At 42.3% G+C, this 15,357-nt stretch overlaps 1 protein-coding gene across 5 annotated transcripts in view; it reads right to left on the bottom strand.

Annotated features, from left to right (window-relative positions):
* PCNX2 (pecanex 2) overlaps positions 1–15,357 on the bottom strand; it is a 316,535-nt gene that overhangs the window by 225,074 nt on the left and 76,104 nt on the right. For all 5 annotated transcript variants that reach the window (XM_081824289.1, XM_081824287.1, XM_081824288.1 and 2 more), the window contains one exon: positions 12,751–12,886. In XM_081824289.1, the coding sequence (XP_081680415.1) occupies positions 12,751–12,886 (136 nt within the window). The remainder of the gene's footprint in view (positions 1–12,750; positions 12,887–15,357) is intronic.

The following is a 15,357-nucleotide window of genomic DNA, read 5'->3' on the forward strand; positions in this document are numbered from 1 at the left end:
AAAAAAATAAAAAATAAAATGTATTAGCCCCAAATTCATCTCCAGATGGCTCTAATCTTGTGGGGAAGAATTTAATTTTGAAAAAAAAAATAGTCTTCATGGATTTGTCTAACATTCATAATGAGTAACTCTTAGGAACCTGGCACAAGGTTGGGCACGGGAATATAAGGAAGAATATGGCAGACGCAGTCCGTGGCGTCCTCCTGCCTGTAAGAAAACACCCCTTGGACATCCAACAGTCACGCAAACTCAAAACCAGACACTGAATGCACACCAGGGTCAGCACTGCACATACAAAACAAGAGCTGGACTCCCCACCAGAAAAGCAGAGGGGATGCAGCACTTGAGGTGAAGCTGAGGGATCTGCAGGACAGCAAGGAGGAAGAAAAACTTGTGAGGGCAAAAATCAAAATTTATTTCCTCTGACACCTGATACCGTCTCTGAAACATAAGCAGTGAAAGCAGCCTGTTACGATGGCATTTCCCGGGACTACACTTGCAATTAAATATCGGTTTATGGTTGTCTCATTTATTCATGAGCAAGGAGGAATAAAATGTTCCATATTTCTAAATTTCTCAGAAAACTAAAGATTAGGCCCTTCAAATCTAATGAATTTAATATTGACCTCTGTCATAACCATCTTCAAAAAATATGCGGTTTTCCCTTCTTGTGCTGTTAAATAGAACCCATAGGGCACACCTGCACACCTTCTCATCGTCTAGCTCAGGCGCATTCCGTGCTCATCCTACCATATCATCAGTGAAAGCCCAAGACTCTGGGGTACCTTGGGGTATTGTTCCCTACATTGAATAACACTAGGTACCATGCTTTTTTAAAATACAGTTTTATTAAATATGGAGTCAATGCAAATACACATCTTTTAAATGTATGTAGGGTATTAAAAAAAAAAAAAAACCAATTCAGTGACTAGCTGTGTGGCCATCACCCAGTATAAGAAAAAAAGCCTCGCCGTTAGCATAGAAATTCCCTGTGGGCCACTGCTGGGTCCCATCCTTTTCCCTTTTCCTTCAGGGATCATCACTGTCCTGAATGATGTGTTTATCATTCCCTCTCTTCTCTTTGGCTTTACGATACTTACATCCACAACTTCCATACTGTTTAGCTTTTTGTTTTTGAACTTCGTAGATAGGAAATCACAGCATATGTATCCTTTTGCAACTTGCTTTTTCCCTCCGTTCCACATTATCTTCCTGAGACTTATCTGTGCTGTTTTACAGCTGTAGCATCCATTTTCACAGAATAATGTTCCATTACGTGGACATGCAAAATTTGCTTATCCATTTTACTGTTGGATATTTAGGGTCTTTTTTTTTTTTTTTTTAAGCAATACACTGCTATGGACATTCTTGGGAATGTCTCCTGGTACATAGGTGCAAGGATTCTATAGAACATAGACCTAACATACATTTAGAAATGGAATTGCTAAGAATGCAAATGTTCAACTGTACCACACGTTCAACTTTACTAGGAAACAAATGGACTTTTCCAGAAAATGCACAAATCTATCACAAATGCAATTACTGGGTATGGGGGAATGTTCAATTTACTAGGAAACACTTTGGAAAAATAAGATTTCTAAACTGATTCTACCAGTTTATACTCCCACCCACAGCAGGTAAATGTCGCGCTGCTCCACATCCTCACCTCACCATGTGATAGCGTCAGGTAATTTTTGATTTTGGCTAATCTGCCATATAAAATATTTCAGTTTTATTCTAATTTGCATTTCCTTCATTACTAATGGAGTTGAGCATCTTTGTCCACTTTTAGTTTTCTTCGTGAAATCATTTGTCCTTTTCTCCGTTGGGTTGCTTGTTTGTCTTTCATTAGTTATATGTGTCTATGTGCATGTGTGTGTATCTGTATATATATGCACATATATGATCAAGACCTTTATTAATGATATGTTAGATATTTTCACCGTTTATGGCTTGTTTTTTCACTTTCCTTATGGCATTATTGATAAATTGGTGTTCTTAATTTAAGCGAAATATAATTTATCCATTTTCTCCTATAAAGTGCAAAAGTTTTGCACTTTCTGTGCCTTGTTTATCAAATCCCTTTCTACCCCAGACTTGTAAGGATATTTGATTATATCATTTTACTTAAAGTTATATACTTTTGCCTTTCACATTTATGTTATTGGTCTATCAAGACTCTGTTCATGATACAAGGGTCCATTTTCTTTCTCATAAAGAAAACTATTGTCCCAGTGCCATTTATTAAACTGTTCATCCTTGGGGACCTGGGTGGCTCAGTCAGTTAAGTGCCTTCCTTTGGCTCAGGTCATAATCCCAGGGTCCTGGGATGGAGCCCCATGTTGGGCTCCCTGCTCAGCGGGAAGTCTGCTTCTCCCTCTCCCTCTGCTGCTCATCCCTTCTCATGCTCTCTCTCTCAAATAAATAAAAAATCTTTAAAAGAAATAAAAAATAAAATGTTCATCCTTTCCTCATCAGTTTGCCAGGACACGAATGCTTATATCGGTGTGTCATCTTAAACTTTAAATTTTATTTATTTTAAAGATTTTATTTATTTATTTGAGATATAGAATGAGGTAGAGAGAGAGCATGAAAGGGGGGAGGGTCAGAGGGAGAAGCAGACTCCCTGCTGAGCAGGGAGCCCAATACAGGACTCGATCCAGGGACTCCAGGATCGTGACCTGAGCCGAAGGCAGTCGCTTAACCAACTGAGCCACCCAGGCGCCCAAACTTTAAATTTTAAATTGTTTTTGCTATGTCGCTCTTCCTTCATCTCCTCTGGAACTCTGACAAGGAGTACGATAGCCCTTCTGGCCCAGAGCTCCATCCTTCTTAACCTTCTTCCCTCTTTTCCTCTCTATCTCTCCATGCTACAGCTAAATAATTTGTTCAAATCTGTCTCTGCTGTTATGTATCAAATCTCCTGTTAAATCCCTTAAAGTTTTATTTTTATTATTATATTGTTCATTTCTAGTATCCAGTGCTTTTTTCAGATTTGCTTGGTCATTACATGGCCTTTTGCTTCTTACTTAGATTTCCATCACTTCTTTCATCTCTTTATAATACATTAGACATACTTAATCCATATTTGGAATCTAATCATTATCATTTCTAAATCCTTTGAGAGTCTGTTTCTGCTTTCTGTTTGACTTTGCTGGCTCTTATTCATGGTAGTATGTTTTCTGGTATATTTTATAACTTTTTACTTTTCCTTGGATCCTTATTAGTATGAATTCTTTGACAGCAATATTAAAGCTCTGTTCTTCCGGATTAAAACTTACCTTTGTTTCTGCTAGGCACTGGAATGCAATACCAACCTGGCACCATTTTAAAATAAATTATTTGTGTGAGGTGCTTGGATCATCCATGTGATCCAGGGTGAAGAAGGGCTGCAAAGCCACACCGAGGTTTGAGGCAGGAGTTCTCTGTGCAGTCCCCTTAGTGGGGATGGTGTTGATTGAGTGTGGTTAGTTAATCCTAAGAGGAGGATGTGGCTTCTTGAAGTCCCAGATTAAGTGGAGAGGCTCCTGTTAGACTTCCCACATTGTACTCTGTCTGCCATTCCCTGTGCACAGAGACCATTAAAGACAAAGAACCCCACATGCACCCCGATGTTTATAGCAGCAATGTCCACAATAGCCAAACTTTGGAAAGAGCCCAGATGTCCACTGACAGATGAATGAATAAAGAAGATGTGGCATATATATACAATGGAATATTACTCAGCCATCAAAAAGAATGAAATCTTGTCATTTGCAACGACGTGGATGGAACTACAGGGTATTATGCTAAGCGAAATAATTTGGTTAGAGAAAGACAATTATCATATGATTTCACTCATATGTGGAATTTAAGAAACATAAAAGATTTTCATAGGGGAAGGGAGGGAAAAATAAAATAAGATGAAACCAGAGAGGGAAACAAGCCATAAGAGACTCTTAATCATAGGCAACAAACTGAGGGTTCCTGGAGTGGAGGTGGGTCGGGGGATGGGGTAACTGGGTGATGGGCATTAAGGAGGGCACACGATGTAATGAGCACTGGGTGTTATATGCAACTGATGAATCACTAAATTCTATCTCTGAAACTAATAATATAGTATATGTTAACTAAATTGAATTTTAAAAAAAGACAAAGCCCCCATGTTCCTCTTTTGCTGTTGGCCATTGTTTGTTGCTTTTTGCTACTATCGATGAGACTTCTCTAGATGCCCCAGCCCTCTGTAGATCTTCTATTTCTAACCTGTATTTTTTTTTGCCATTGTGCTTTATAAAACAACACAGAATTTACCATCTTAACCATTTTTAAGTGTACAGTTCAGTGTATTAACTATATCCATATTGTTGTAAAATAGATCTCTAGAACTTCTTCATCTTCCCAAACTGAAACTCTGTCTCCATTAAATACTAACTCTCCATTCTGCCTCCTGCCCCTGGCAACCACATTTCTACTTTCTATCTTTATGTTTTGACGACTTAGGTACCTCCTATAAGTGGAATCATAGGGTATTTGTCTTTTTGTGACTGGCTTATTTCATTTAGCATAATGACCTCAAGGTTTATCCATGTTGTAGTAGGTGTCAGACTTCCTGCCTTTTTAAGGCTGAATACTCCATTGTAAGGATGCACCACATTCTGTTCATGCATTCATCGGTCTATGGACGTTTGGGTTGCTTCCACCCCTTGGCTAGTGCAAATAATGCTGCTATGACCACGGGCATGTAGATACCTGTTTGAGTCCCAGCTTTAGATTCATTCTAATCTGTACTTTTACTTGTTTGCTTGGGCCCTGTATTTTTCCAAAAAGGATGTAAAATAGGCTGTAATTTCCTGTAGGCTGAAGCACACAAAACACAGGAGACCGGTAAGAAGGGCCAAGACCAGAAAAGGGATGAGGACAGTACAGAAGAGCAACCATGGGGGAGGGGGTGGTTGCTGCCTTTTAAAGGTCACACACATTTCTCCCTGACTTAGACAGCAGAAGGTTAGATTTGGGCAGATTTTTTTTCTGGATTCAGTGAAAGTCACTGGTGTCAGAATGCCTGGCTTGCATCAGGGTGGCACAGCTCCTTCACTAGACACCATGGCAGAGCCCTCCAAGGAGGCCCATTTTACCACCTCTTTGTTCCCAGATACTAATGCACTGACTCAGCTATGGAACATGAAGTTATTATTCAGATTATAAAATATTAATGCAAAAGGCATTTCAAGGGACAGTTGTTCCATCATGATGGCAATATACAGGACGGCCATATGCAGGATGGATTGGCTGTATTATTGCAGGAAAGTTGAGATGGCAAGTGCTGCTTGTGTCTGGGATTCTATTCCAGCGTGAAAGAGAGCATAGCGGAAACTGTGTCATGTCAGCAAGAAGAGCATCTTCTGTTAATGACAAGGAATTCGTGGTTTATAGTAAACCTCCCCCCAACAGAAGGGATCTTTTTCCTTTATGTTCCATGGACAAAGAGTGGCAGGGCTACCACAGTTTACTGTTTTGTGATGTGGGAATTCACCTAGGATGCATAAATAGGTCAAGGGCAAGCAGCAGCGAAGATGAGAGCATTCTTCGGGATTATAAGAAAAATAAAATCACATGAAGATCACATCGACATCGTTTGCAAAAGTTATTAAAGATTCTGGTAAATTGTGCTATTTATTGCTCCTTAAATAAAAATCCTTGTTTAAAAAAATCTCAGCATTTAATGCAAAGGAAAAAGGACTTGGCTTCTATATTAGTTTCAGAGTGGGTGGCTGAAACAACACAAATGTTCTGAAGGCTGGAAGTCTGAGTCTTCTGAGGCCTTTCTCCTTTGCTTGTCAATGGCTGTCTTCTCTGTGTCCTCTCGTGGTCTTTCCCCCGTGTGTATCTGCATCCCGATCCCCTCTTTTTAGAGGGATACCAGCGATGTTGGGCTAGGGCCAACCCTAATGACCTCTTTTTAACTCCATTACCTCTTTAAAGATCCTCTCTCCAAATACAGCCACATTCTGAGGTACAAATCAGCCCATAACTTAACTTCCTTGATGAGAAAATAAGGTTCATGGAATTTCATTTTTTGCCTTAGCTACCAAGGAACCTCAGAGCTAAATGTTTCAATGGATTATAGCAATTATTCATAGCCTGTTTTCTGGTACAAATTTCAAATTGAAATTTTTCTCACCATTTCAATCATTCATTTACTCTCTCATCCAACAAATATTTTTTGTACAGATTATCTAAGAACTATATGCTGAGAATTCAAAGGATAACAAGACGGAGTTTCTAGCTTAAAGGGGTTTAACAACTCCAGGGGGTAGACAAGCCAACTAACCATGAGAACACGGTGACACACATACACAAGTATAAATATATCGATGCCTGTATATCTAGAAAAAGAGAGAGAAGTGAGCCATGGGAGTGTGTAAGTTAGATAACACTGGAGGGAGTTGGGAGTAAGGGGTCTAGGGCAGAGCTCCTGGATAGCATCAGCAATGACAGCACTGGCAGAGGTAGGACTCACAATGGAGACCGAGTCTCTGATTTATGTGAATGCACAGACACACTGGCCAAAACGCTCTTTCTGTCTCTGACTCATTAATTAAGCCTTACCGAAGAACCACCATGTCACATTGCCCAGTAAGCCAGGCTCACAAATTTTATTCTCCTGTTTCAAAAAAGAGATTAGCAAAAACAGAGTGACAGGGTGTAAGCTGAACACAAGTTCTTTTGAAGAAACAAGATAAATGCATTGCTCACACTCCTCATAAGGATCTGTATTTACAGCATAATATTCAAGGCTCCCTTCATGAATCTAAATTATCTGTAACAATTTAAATGATGATTAGCATATTCAGCTTAAGAAGGTAGGCAAATGCACACACATATATATGGTACATTTCAGAAATATTTTTTGGTAATATTAAAATATTTAAGAATGTAAAGGTCCATCCCTCTCCCCCAAGCTACCTGAAAAGTTCTACTGTTCAAAATAATGGTACCTTCAAGAGCTCCATATAAATAATAAGAATTTGGGAGCGCCTGGGTTGCATCCAACTCTTGACTTCAGCTCAGGTCATGATCTTAAGGTTGTGAGATGGAGTCCCGAGTTAGGTCCTTTGCTGGGCATGAGCCTGCTTGAGATTATCTCTCTCCTCTCTGCCCCTCTGTCCCTCCCCAACTCAAACATTCTCTCTCTCTCAAAAAAAAAATTTTTTTATGGTGTTAATCATTACCACTGATTATATGGCATAATTTTGCCATATAGTATCTCTAATCCTTAAAACCTTACAAGAACTCCTCCACATAGGTGCTATTATCCCAGTTTAAAATGTGAGGAACTGAGGCTCTAAGAGGTCAGGCTGCTTCCCCCCAGGCCCTACTCTAGGAAGAGGACTGTGGGACACTGAAGCCTGGTTTCCTTCTGCAGTCTCACTTAGGGGAACCCAGGAGAATCCACAGCTTAGACAGTGCTCACCGGTAAGGCGAGAGCCACCTGCACAGCAAAACACTTCAAGACACAATACATATGAATCCAATTGTAGAGAAACAAATTAAAAACACAAATTTGAAAAGGAAACCATCAGAAAATGGATACTGACAAAAATATTTAGGACAGGCAATAATAGATATCCAATAATATGTTATTTCAAAGAATTTTAAAGTCAGACTTAAGACTTGAAGCATGAACTGTACCTAATAAAAGCTAAAATATAAAGGAGGGCTTGTTATGTGGAGAAGAGCAAGCGACCAGGTCTACGGAATCCTCAATGCCAGAACAGACACGGGTGGATTTAAGTTGTAGGCCTCCTGTGAATGACAGAAGTGTCTTGAAAACTCCTGAAGGGAGAGGTCGAGGAGTGAAGAGGACACAGTAGAGGTAGCAGTCCTGTGTGGCATTATGTGTCCTTCCCAAGAGCTGTCAAATCCAGTGCAGGGAAGGTGGAGTGGAAAGGGACTGTTTGGTGTCAGAAGTGGGCTCATGAGACATCATGGCAGAAGCATCTGAGAAGGAGATGAGCAGAACTGAATCCCAGTAGTGAGTGACCAAAGGACTAAGTAAAAGGAACACTGGGCTGGGAAGAGTCCAGCCAATGCCCCAAACACCAGGGCCTTCTGCTCTGGTTTCCTTAGCTGGTAAATCCAAGGGAAAATAACACCTCACCTCCAAAATTTCCTATAAAGATAATGTGATGCCAAATATGAGATGTAATGAGACACCAAACACATGCCTTGCACATAACTAGTGTTCCTAATCTGCTAATGGAATGCTGGTTAAATCTGGATATGAACAACACTTTGAAGGATAAAAAACATAAAGCACACATGGGATACTGTTATAACAGTGGCTCTATTTAGCAGCCAAAATTCCAGTTTTGCAAAATTTTGCAAAAAGAAAAAAAAAGGAGTTTGTGAAATTTCAGGAATCATAACAAATCTTATGTTTAAAAAAAATAAACTTCCAAACATAAATGAAAAGTATGCATATATTCATTTTTTAAGTCAAAATATACTTTCCAGTAAATGAATACATAAGATGATCAGTGACTATGTTAAGGTATTATAATTGATATCTGTTTCATCTGCTAGTAAATGTCAATATTCTTGTAGACATAATTGTTTATAAAACATTATATATATGGGGGCACCGGGGTGGCTCAGTCGGTTAAGCATCTGTCCTTGGCCCAGGTCATGATCTCAGGGTCCTGGGATGGAGCCCTGCATCGGGTTCCCTGTTCAGTGGGGAGCCTGCTTCTCTCTCTCCCCGCCTCCCACTCCATGCTCTCTCTCGCTATGTCTCTCAAGCAAATAAATAAATAAAATCTTTAAAAAAAAACACTATATATACGACTTCATGCAAATTAGAGATCCAGGAATATGCTTTTACCTTTTAAAAATGTTTTAAATTTAAAAATAGCAATTCATGAACACATCATCACGGGAGAAAAAACACAAATGGTATATAGGGTAAAAGGTGAAAGTCTCCGTTTTCATTAATCCTTTAATGATAGTAAATTGTGATGGAAATGCTACCTTTACATTAACCTAGAGCAACTGTCAGCCAGACCCAGTGCTGTGCACATCTTTGCAATGCTCACTGATCGGTTTAGGACCGATGAACCACCGGCTTTCATGCTACCCCTGATAACAATAATGTCACTCCTATAGACTTACAGAAAGCCTCAGTTTACAGAGTACTTTCACATACAATACTGTCTCATGTCTTAATGTGGGCAGGGTGAAGGGGTTTGAAGCCAGCTCAAGGTGAGGGTAAACGGAAGCAGAAATGTTGTACTCCCAAGGATCCGACACTGTCTTTCAGTGGACTGGGCCTGCCTCTCAGTGGACTGGGCCTGCCTCTCAACCAGTAGTGTAATAAAGATGCTTTAAGGGGATTACTCAAATACTACATAATGGTACAATGTAAAATTTTAAAGTCATGATTATGAATGGATAGACTATACCCAATGAGCTTAGAAATACATCATGGAGAAACTGAGGCCCTGAGAAGTACCAGTTTATGACACGGATGCATGGGACACTGTGACTGATAATACTCAAAGCCCCTCCATGCTAATCTGGAGTTCAGAGGACAGATTCCACCAAACCCACGTGTGCCCAAGCTTTGTCCTTCTCTCGGTGGTCGGGTGCTAAGCTCTGGGGCCATGGTGATGGAACAGAACCTCTCCCACTCATCTGCCTCCTATAAAAAGAAGCTGACCAGTCCTACTGGGAGCTCCCCCTGCAAGGCTACTTCATTCATTTTTATTTGTGCCAGGGAAGAATTTCAAAGTCTTTTCTCTGGTGCGGGCCGGCCTCCTGGTCACCACCAGAGCCTGTAGGATATGGTCATCTGTTGCACTGAGAGGAATCTGCATAAGGTTGTGCTGGGGGGGACTCCCACCCCACAAGCTGCACTCAAGCAGCTGTGAAGGACAGAGGGAAGGTGGAGGGAGGAAAGGAAGTCACTAAAGAGTCTTGTCTTCAGAGCCCGATTTCCTGCTTGTTTTTGCTGAACTTCTCTTCAGGACAACTCCTCGTGTCATTGTGGAGATGCCTCCACGTGCCAGGACTGTGAGCAGGACACCTGCTTTCTGTCTCACCACCCAGCCTTTGTCCAGGCGGTTTTTCTGCCTCGAGTCAGCTCATCCTCCACATTTTAGCTGAGCTGTCACCTCACCAAGGAAGCCTCCCTGATCTCGTGCATCCCGACCTGGGGTTTCCTGTGTCCCACAGCACCTGAGCCCATCCCGACCATAACCTCCATCAGAGCGAGCTGAATCGGCTGACCAGTGCTTGGAGGCAGGGGCTGGGTCCTTTTGCCGCTGTACTCCTGTCCCTAGCACAGAGCTACCAGTACATAAGCCTTCACTAAATAGACTGGGAGAATGAGCAGGAAACTAACTTCATTCTTCTTTTGTGGCCAAAACCTAATTGGTGATACCAGCTGAATTTGGAAAGCCAAGCAGGAGAAGTAAAGAATTGTTTCTGGTGTGAGACCTTTGTAAATATCTCTTCAACGTCTAAATACGAGCCTGGATAGCAATCCTCATCCTTCTACTTCCACACCTACATAGAGTGAAACTTTAAAGTTTTTAAATTTTCCTTAAAAATTTAAATAAAGTTAAAAAGACTGGAGTTTGTCAATGAATCTGGTTAAGTAATTGCCAATGAAACGCTAAATATGAATTCAGTTTTTTATACGCTCACATACATAATCACACCACTTAGAGAATTTTAAATGTAAAGAATAGTGTGGCTCTTTCTGATTTTTCCATGCAATATTTAGTTATTTCCAAGTTTCTGCTCTACCTGGGCTGTTTTTGAGATACAAAGTGTGTGGGTTTGCATCTCTGATCATCCAAAGTTCCTGGTTTCCCTGAGGCTCCATCATTCATAGCATCAGTGACATTCACATCTTCCCAAATGATGTGGGTATTTTTATGTAACTTTGCTCTCCTTGGAGATCCAACACTGACATCCCGGGAGGCAGGGAAGCACTGCAGGGAGCTGGAGCCTCCCCAGGCCTGTGTCAGGGAAAATGTCAGTGTCTCAGAGAAAACCCCCATTCTGCCTGCCCCCTGCCCCGGTGTACTTCAACTTGTGGTGGGAGCTAGTACTGGTGGCTGAGGGAGGGCTGGGCACAGGGCACAGCGTGTGAGGGTGCAGCTGAGGTCCAGGCCCACTGGAACACACGGAGGTACAGAAGAGACCGATGAACCAAAGGGAGTGGTGGAGAGGAGGAGGCCACAGAATGCACCCCAAGGAGTGCACCCTAACTGGGCAGGAACAGCCACTCCCCTATAGGCGCCACCAGCATACCCGGTGACCAGGATGGGGCCAGGCATCTGAGCCATGACCAGAGGTGTCTCCCCTGGGTCTAGGAAAACTCCTTCCTGTACCCAGAAGCCCTGGAAAGGAGGAGAGGGAGGTGAGACTGAATACATGGAAGGGGAGAAATGCCCTAAAGACTGAGTTTTTGGATTCGCTGGATGCTGGTTCCCACAGAAACTCCTTCAAGCCCGGAAGGGCTGGTTCCACTCCATTGGCACTTCCCAGTCCTCTCTACCCGGTCAGCGGGATTCCAAAGCAATGCGTGGTCGGTTACAAGATAACATGACCGTTTCTTCACACATCTGACCAATTTCAACCCACGATGTTCTCAGGCATCTTGTGGGAAAACTTAGTTTGGAAATCATAAAAACAAATTTAAAACTGTATTTTTTTTTGTAAGCGAGGTTGTCTAGAAGAAATCACAACATTGCCAGGAGGAAGATGAATACAGCAACAGAAAAACCTCACACTAACTTGCCAGCACCCCTCAGCCTGCACCAGCTGAAGCCATCTCTCTCCAAGGTCTAGCCCGGGTGTCCCCTCTTCTAAGGAGCCTTCTCCAGCCTCTCTGTCTGAAATGCCCTGCTTGAATCTGTAGCTCTAAGTTCACGTCCAGTGCTACTTCTTACCTCCCGTGTAATCTTTTGCTCTGAATTCTTTGCTCTGCCTCTCCCAGAGTCATCCTCATAAAGGTGTACCATATAAGTGAATGAGCATTAGTAAGTTACCTCTTGGTGAAATCACGGAAGCCTTCATCTTTTAAGCCCCTTGATGACGTCATTTGCTCTAAGAATAAAATCTCTCTTCAAGTCAAGATTCTCTTTAAGAATCTCTGAATGTTGGGCGCCTGGGTGGCTCAGTCGTTAAGCGTCTGCCTTCGGCTCAGGTCATGATCCCAGGGGCCTGGGATCAAGTCCCACATCGGGCTCCCTGCTCGGTGGGAAGCCTGCTTCTCCCCCTCCCACTCCCCCTGCTTGTGTTCCTGCTCTCGCTATCTCTCTCTCTGTCAAATAAATAAATAAAAAATCTTAAAAAAAAAAAAGAATCTCTGAATGTTTAGTATATAAGGCCGCCATAAATTAATAAAAAAAGAATCCAGGTATTTTCCAACCATGGTGAACAAAAGGCATCCCAGTCAAGGAAGCCCTTGTGGGATCTGTGCATCCTGGCAACCAAAGATTGATGTACATGAATTTCTAATGTGCTTGGAAGAGCAGTAAGACAATGACAATCCTGTTAGTGTCAATGAAGGATACCTGTTCCATAAATGTCGTTTTTCCCCACATTCATTCAGTAGGCTATCATGCAGTGATATGGCCACAACCCAGCAGCGGGGTAAACATCAGGGTAAGACCTGACTAATTTTGTCAGGCAATCTGACCACAAAACCGGTTTCAAGATCCCCGCTCCTGCAACATTCACAGTGCAGCCGGAACGTACCCGTGGGGCTTCTGTCGGGGTCCTCCGGGCCACCATGAGTAGCAGCTGCTGTTGAAGTGCGCTGACCGCTGGGTCTCCAGAAGAAGGATCCTGACTCTCGGATGTGGTGGTGCTGGAGGAACTGATCTGCATCTCTCTGGGGAGGGGCAAGAGACAAGCTCCGGTTACGTGGGAGTATGGACGCCGTCTGTTCGTTACAAACGAACACAGGACACTAGGGAGCCCCGGTGCAGGGAGCAGCTCAGGCCTTTGCAACCACCACCGCTTTACACGCGCTGTTAGGGGCTGACATTCTGCATGTGCGATGCTATCTGCAGGCAGAAGGGCAATCACCCTGCACACGTTCAAATTACTCAGGCCGTCCAGAGTTGCCATGGGCGGGGGTAGGTAGGTAGATGGTTGGTGTTCCAGGGATGACGACCTTAATTTTCTACATAGTTAATGGATGGGGAGGTGAAAGCAATCATTTCTAGCTTCATAGTTTGTGAAAACAATAAAAAATAGTCTGGATAATTCCAAAGACAGCAATCAGGAAGAAACGCTGACTATCTACCATCTCTGCTACCGCCCCCAACCCCCAACACACTCCACATCCCCTCCTCGCCCCCCCCCCACCCAAAGCAAAGAAAGTGCACAGGAGGTCCAAGAAATGCCTCAGGTAATTGGAAAAGAGGACATTACTAAATTAGTTGTAATCTATATTTAAGTAGTTTTATTGTCTTTAATCACATACAGTTTGACGGGACGTAAATTAATAAAACTCTTCCAGAAATCTCAAGCCTGGCATCTTTCCTTTGGCTCAGAAAGGAAAAACTAAGACATGCTTCTCCATCTGCTTTTCTAGCGGGGTGCCGACAACCTTGAGGGGGCAATATTGACTACCTACCCTACAGTCATTTCTAATAGAATTCCTGCTAACATACCTCCAATTTTATTCACTCATCCAAGACTATGGCTTCAGAAGAGAGACTAGGTCCCTCCCTAGTCTCCCGGGTCAATCCTGGTCATTTTACGTGCATCACTTTAACCCCATTTACCCTATGCCAGTACCTGGCTTTAGGAAGAGAGAACACATCCTAAGAGGCCACCGTGGAGCAAAGGGGAGATGGCTAAGGATAAAAGGGAGCTGGTGCACAAGTTTTTCTATTTCTTAAAAGGTAACAAAAGTAAGACACTCTCTTACCCCTGGCCTTCAGATGCTACGTGAATAAGAAACATTCGGGGCTGTGGCAGCCACACTGTCACCATGAGGAACCAGCCTAAGGACAGCAGAGCTGAGAGAAACTCATTTCCTGATGACAACATTGAGTGTCTGAATTAACCAACCTTGTACCGATCATGTCTTTGGACTTCCTGTCTAAGCCACTGTGATTTTGGGTCTTATGAAACTTGTAGCCCAAACTGCCTCAAGAATGTAGATGCTACAGTAACATAATGCCTTTCTGGTTTCTAGCCTCACACTTCATTATAAAGTCTCTGACAGGCTTTGGGATCTTTCTTTTTCCTTACTCCTTACTACCGTATTCACAAACACATAAACAGAACAGTGTTTAAAATACTTCCACTATACACACACGTGTGCACACAGACACGCTTCTCTACATCTTTCAGACATAATTCATGGCTATTTGAGGATACATTCAGTAAAGGCGTCCCTGTAAAGAACCATTCAGGAAACATCGTATGTTAAGGTCAGGATTTAAGAAGCAAATCAAGAAGTCCATGGAGTTTGCAAACTTAAAAATCCTATCCTTCCATTACTTGGATGACTGTTCCACAAACAATGCTTTTGCTTCCTGTCTGTGGTAGTGGTGTGACATCTTCTACTGACAGAGAAAAGAACCAGTTAGATTTATAAAGGCAATGTTCATTCAAACTTTTTTGCTGTGTCCAGAAACCACTGCGCCCTGTAATTCTGTTGTTCCATCACTAAATACAATAGGGCTGAAAGTGCCTTGCTCGAACAAATTCAGGGAAATCTAAATCTCAGCAAATGCCAGAACTTCACTAGAACCAAAAGATTAATCTGACTTCGCTGTCAGTGATAGAAGTGAGGACTAGAACCAGGCAGGCATGGGATGGAAATGTGTGCTTCTGTGAGAAAATCTAGAAAGCGAATAGCACCCTCTATTGCCAACGGAAATAAACTAAGAACTGGCTGTGGTGAGGGTGTGCAGGACAACTGCTAGAACCAGCCTCCCCTGCTCGTGCTTCCCGCCGGGAAGCATGATACAAAGGAGTGTTAACACGCCTCCGTTAATATCTGCACATTACTTAGCATGTGTCTGATAGTAAAATAATCATAATAAATAACCTTATTTTCTTATTGAAGCCGTTTAAAAGTCCCATGTATAAATCTAGGGTTTGGTTTCTTTTCAAAATTTTTTGGATAAGTTCTAGAATTAAACCAAATGAGGCGTGAATCATTGCTCTCCCAATTACTATCTGTGACTGTAAGCATCTGTTGTCCGAGCTCAAATCCTCACCTGTAAAACAGGGAAGATATCTCCTGCATAGGAGTTGCGAGAATTCAATCAGACTAGGTATGTAAACCACCAAATGGTGTCTCCCCTAGAGTAGACACTTAATAACCACACCTTACCGTTT

The sequence above is a fragment of the Leptonychotes weddellii genome, chromosome 6 (assembly GCF_054177405.1).
Source record: "Leptonychotes weddellii isolate Sample4059 chromosome 6, ASM5417740v2, whole genome shotgun sequence".
Taxonomy (NCBI): domain Eukaryota; kingdom Metazoa; phylum Chordata; class Mammalia; order Carnivora; family Phocidae; genus Leptonychotes; species Leptonychotes weddellii.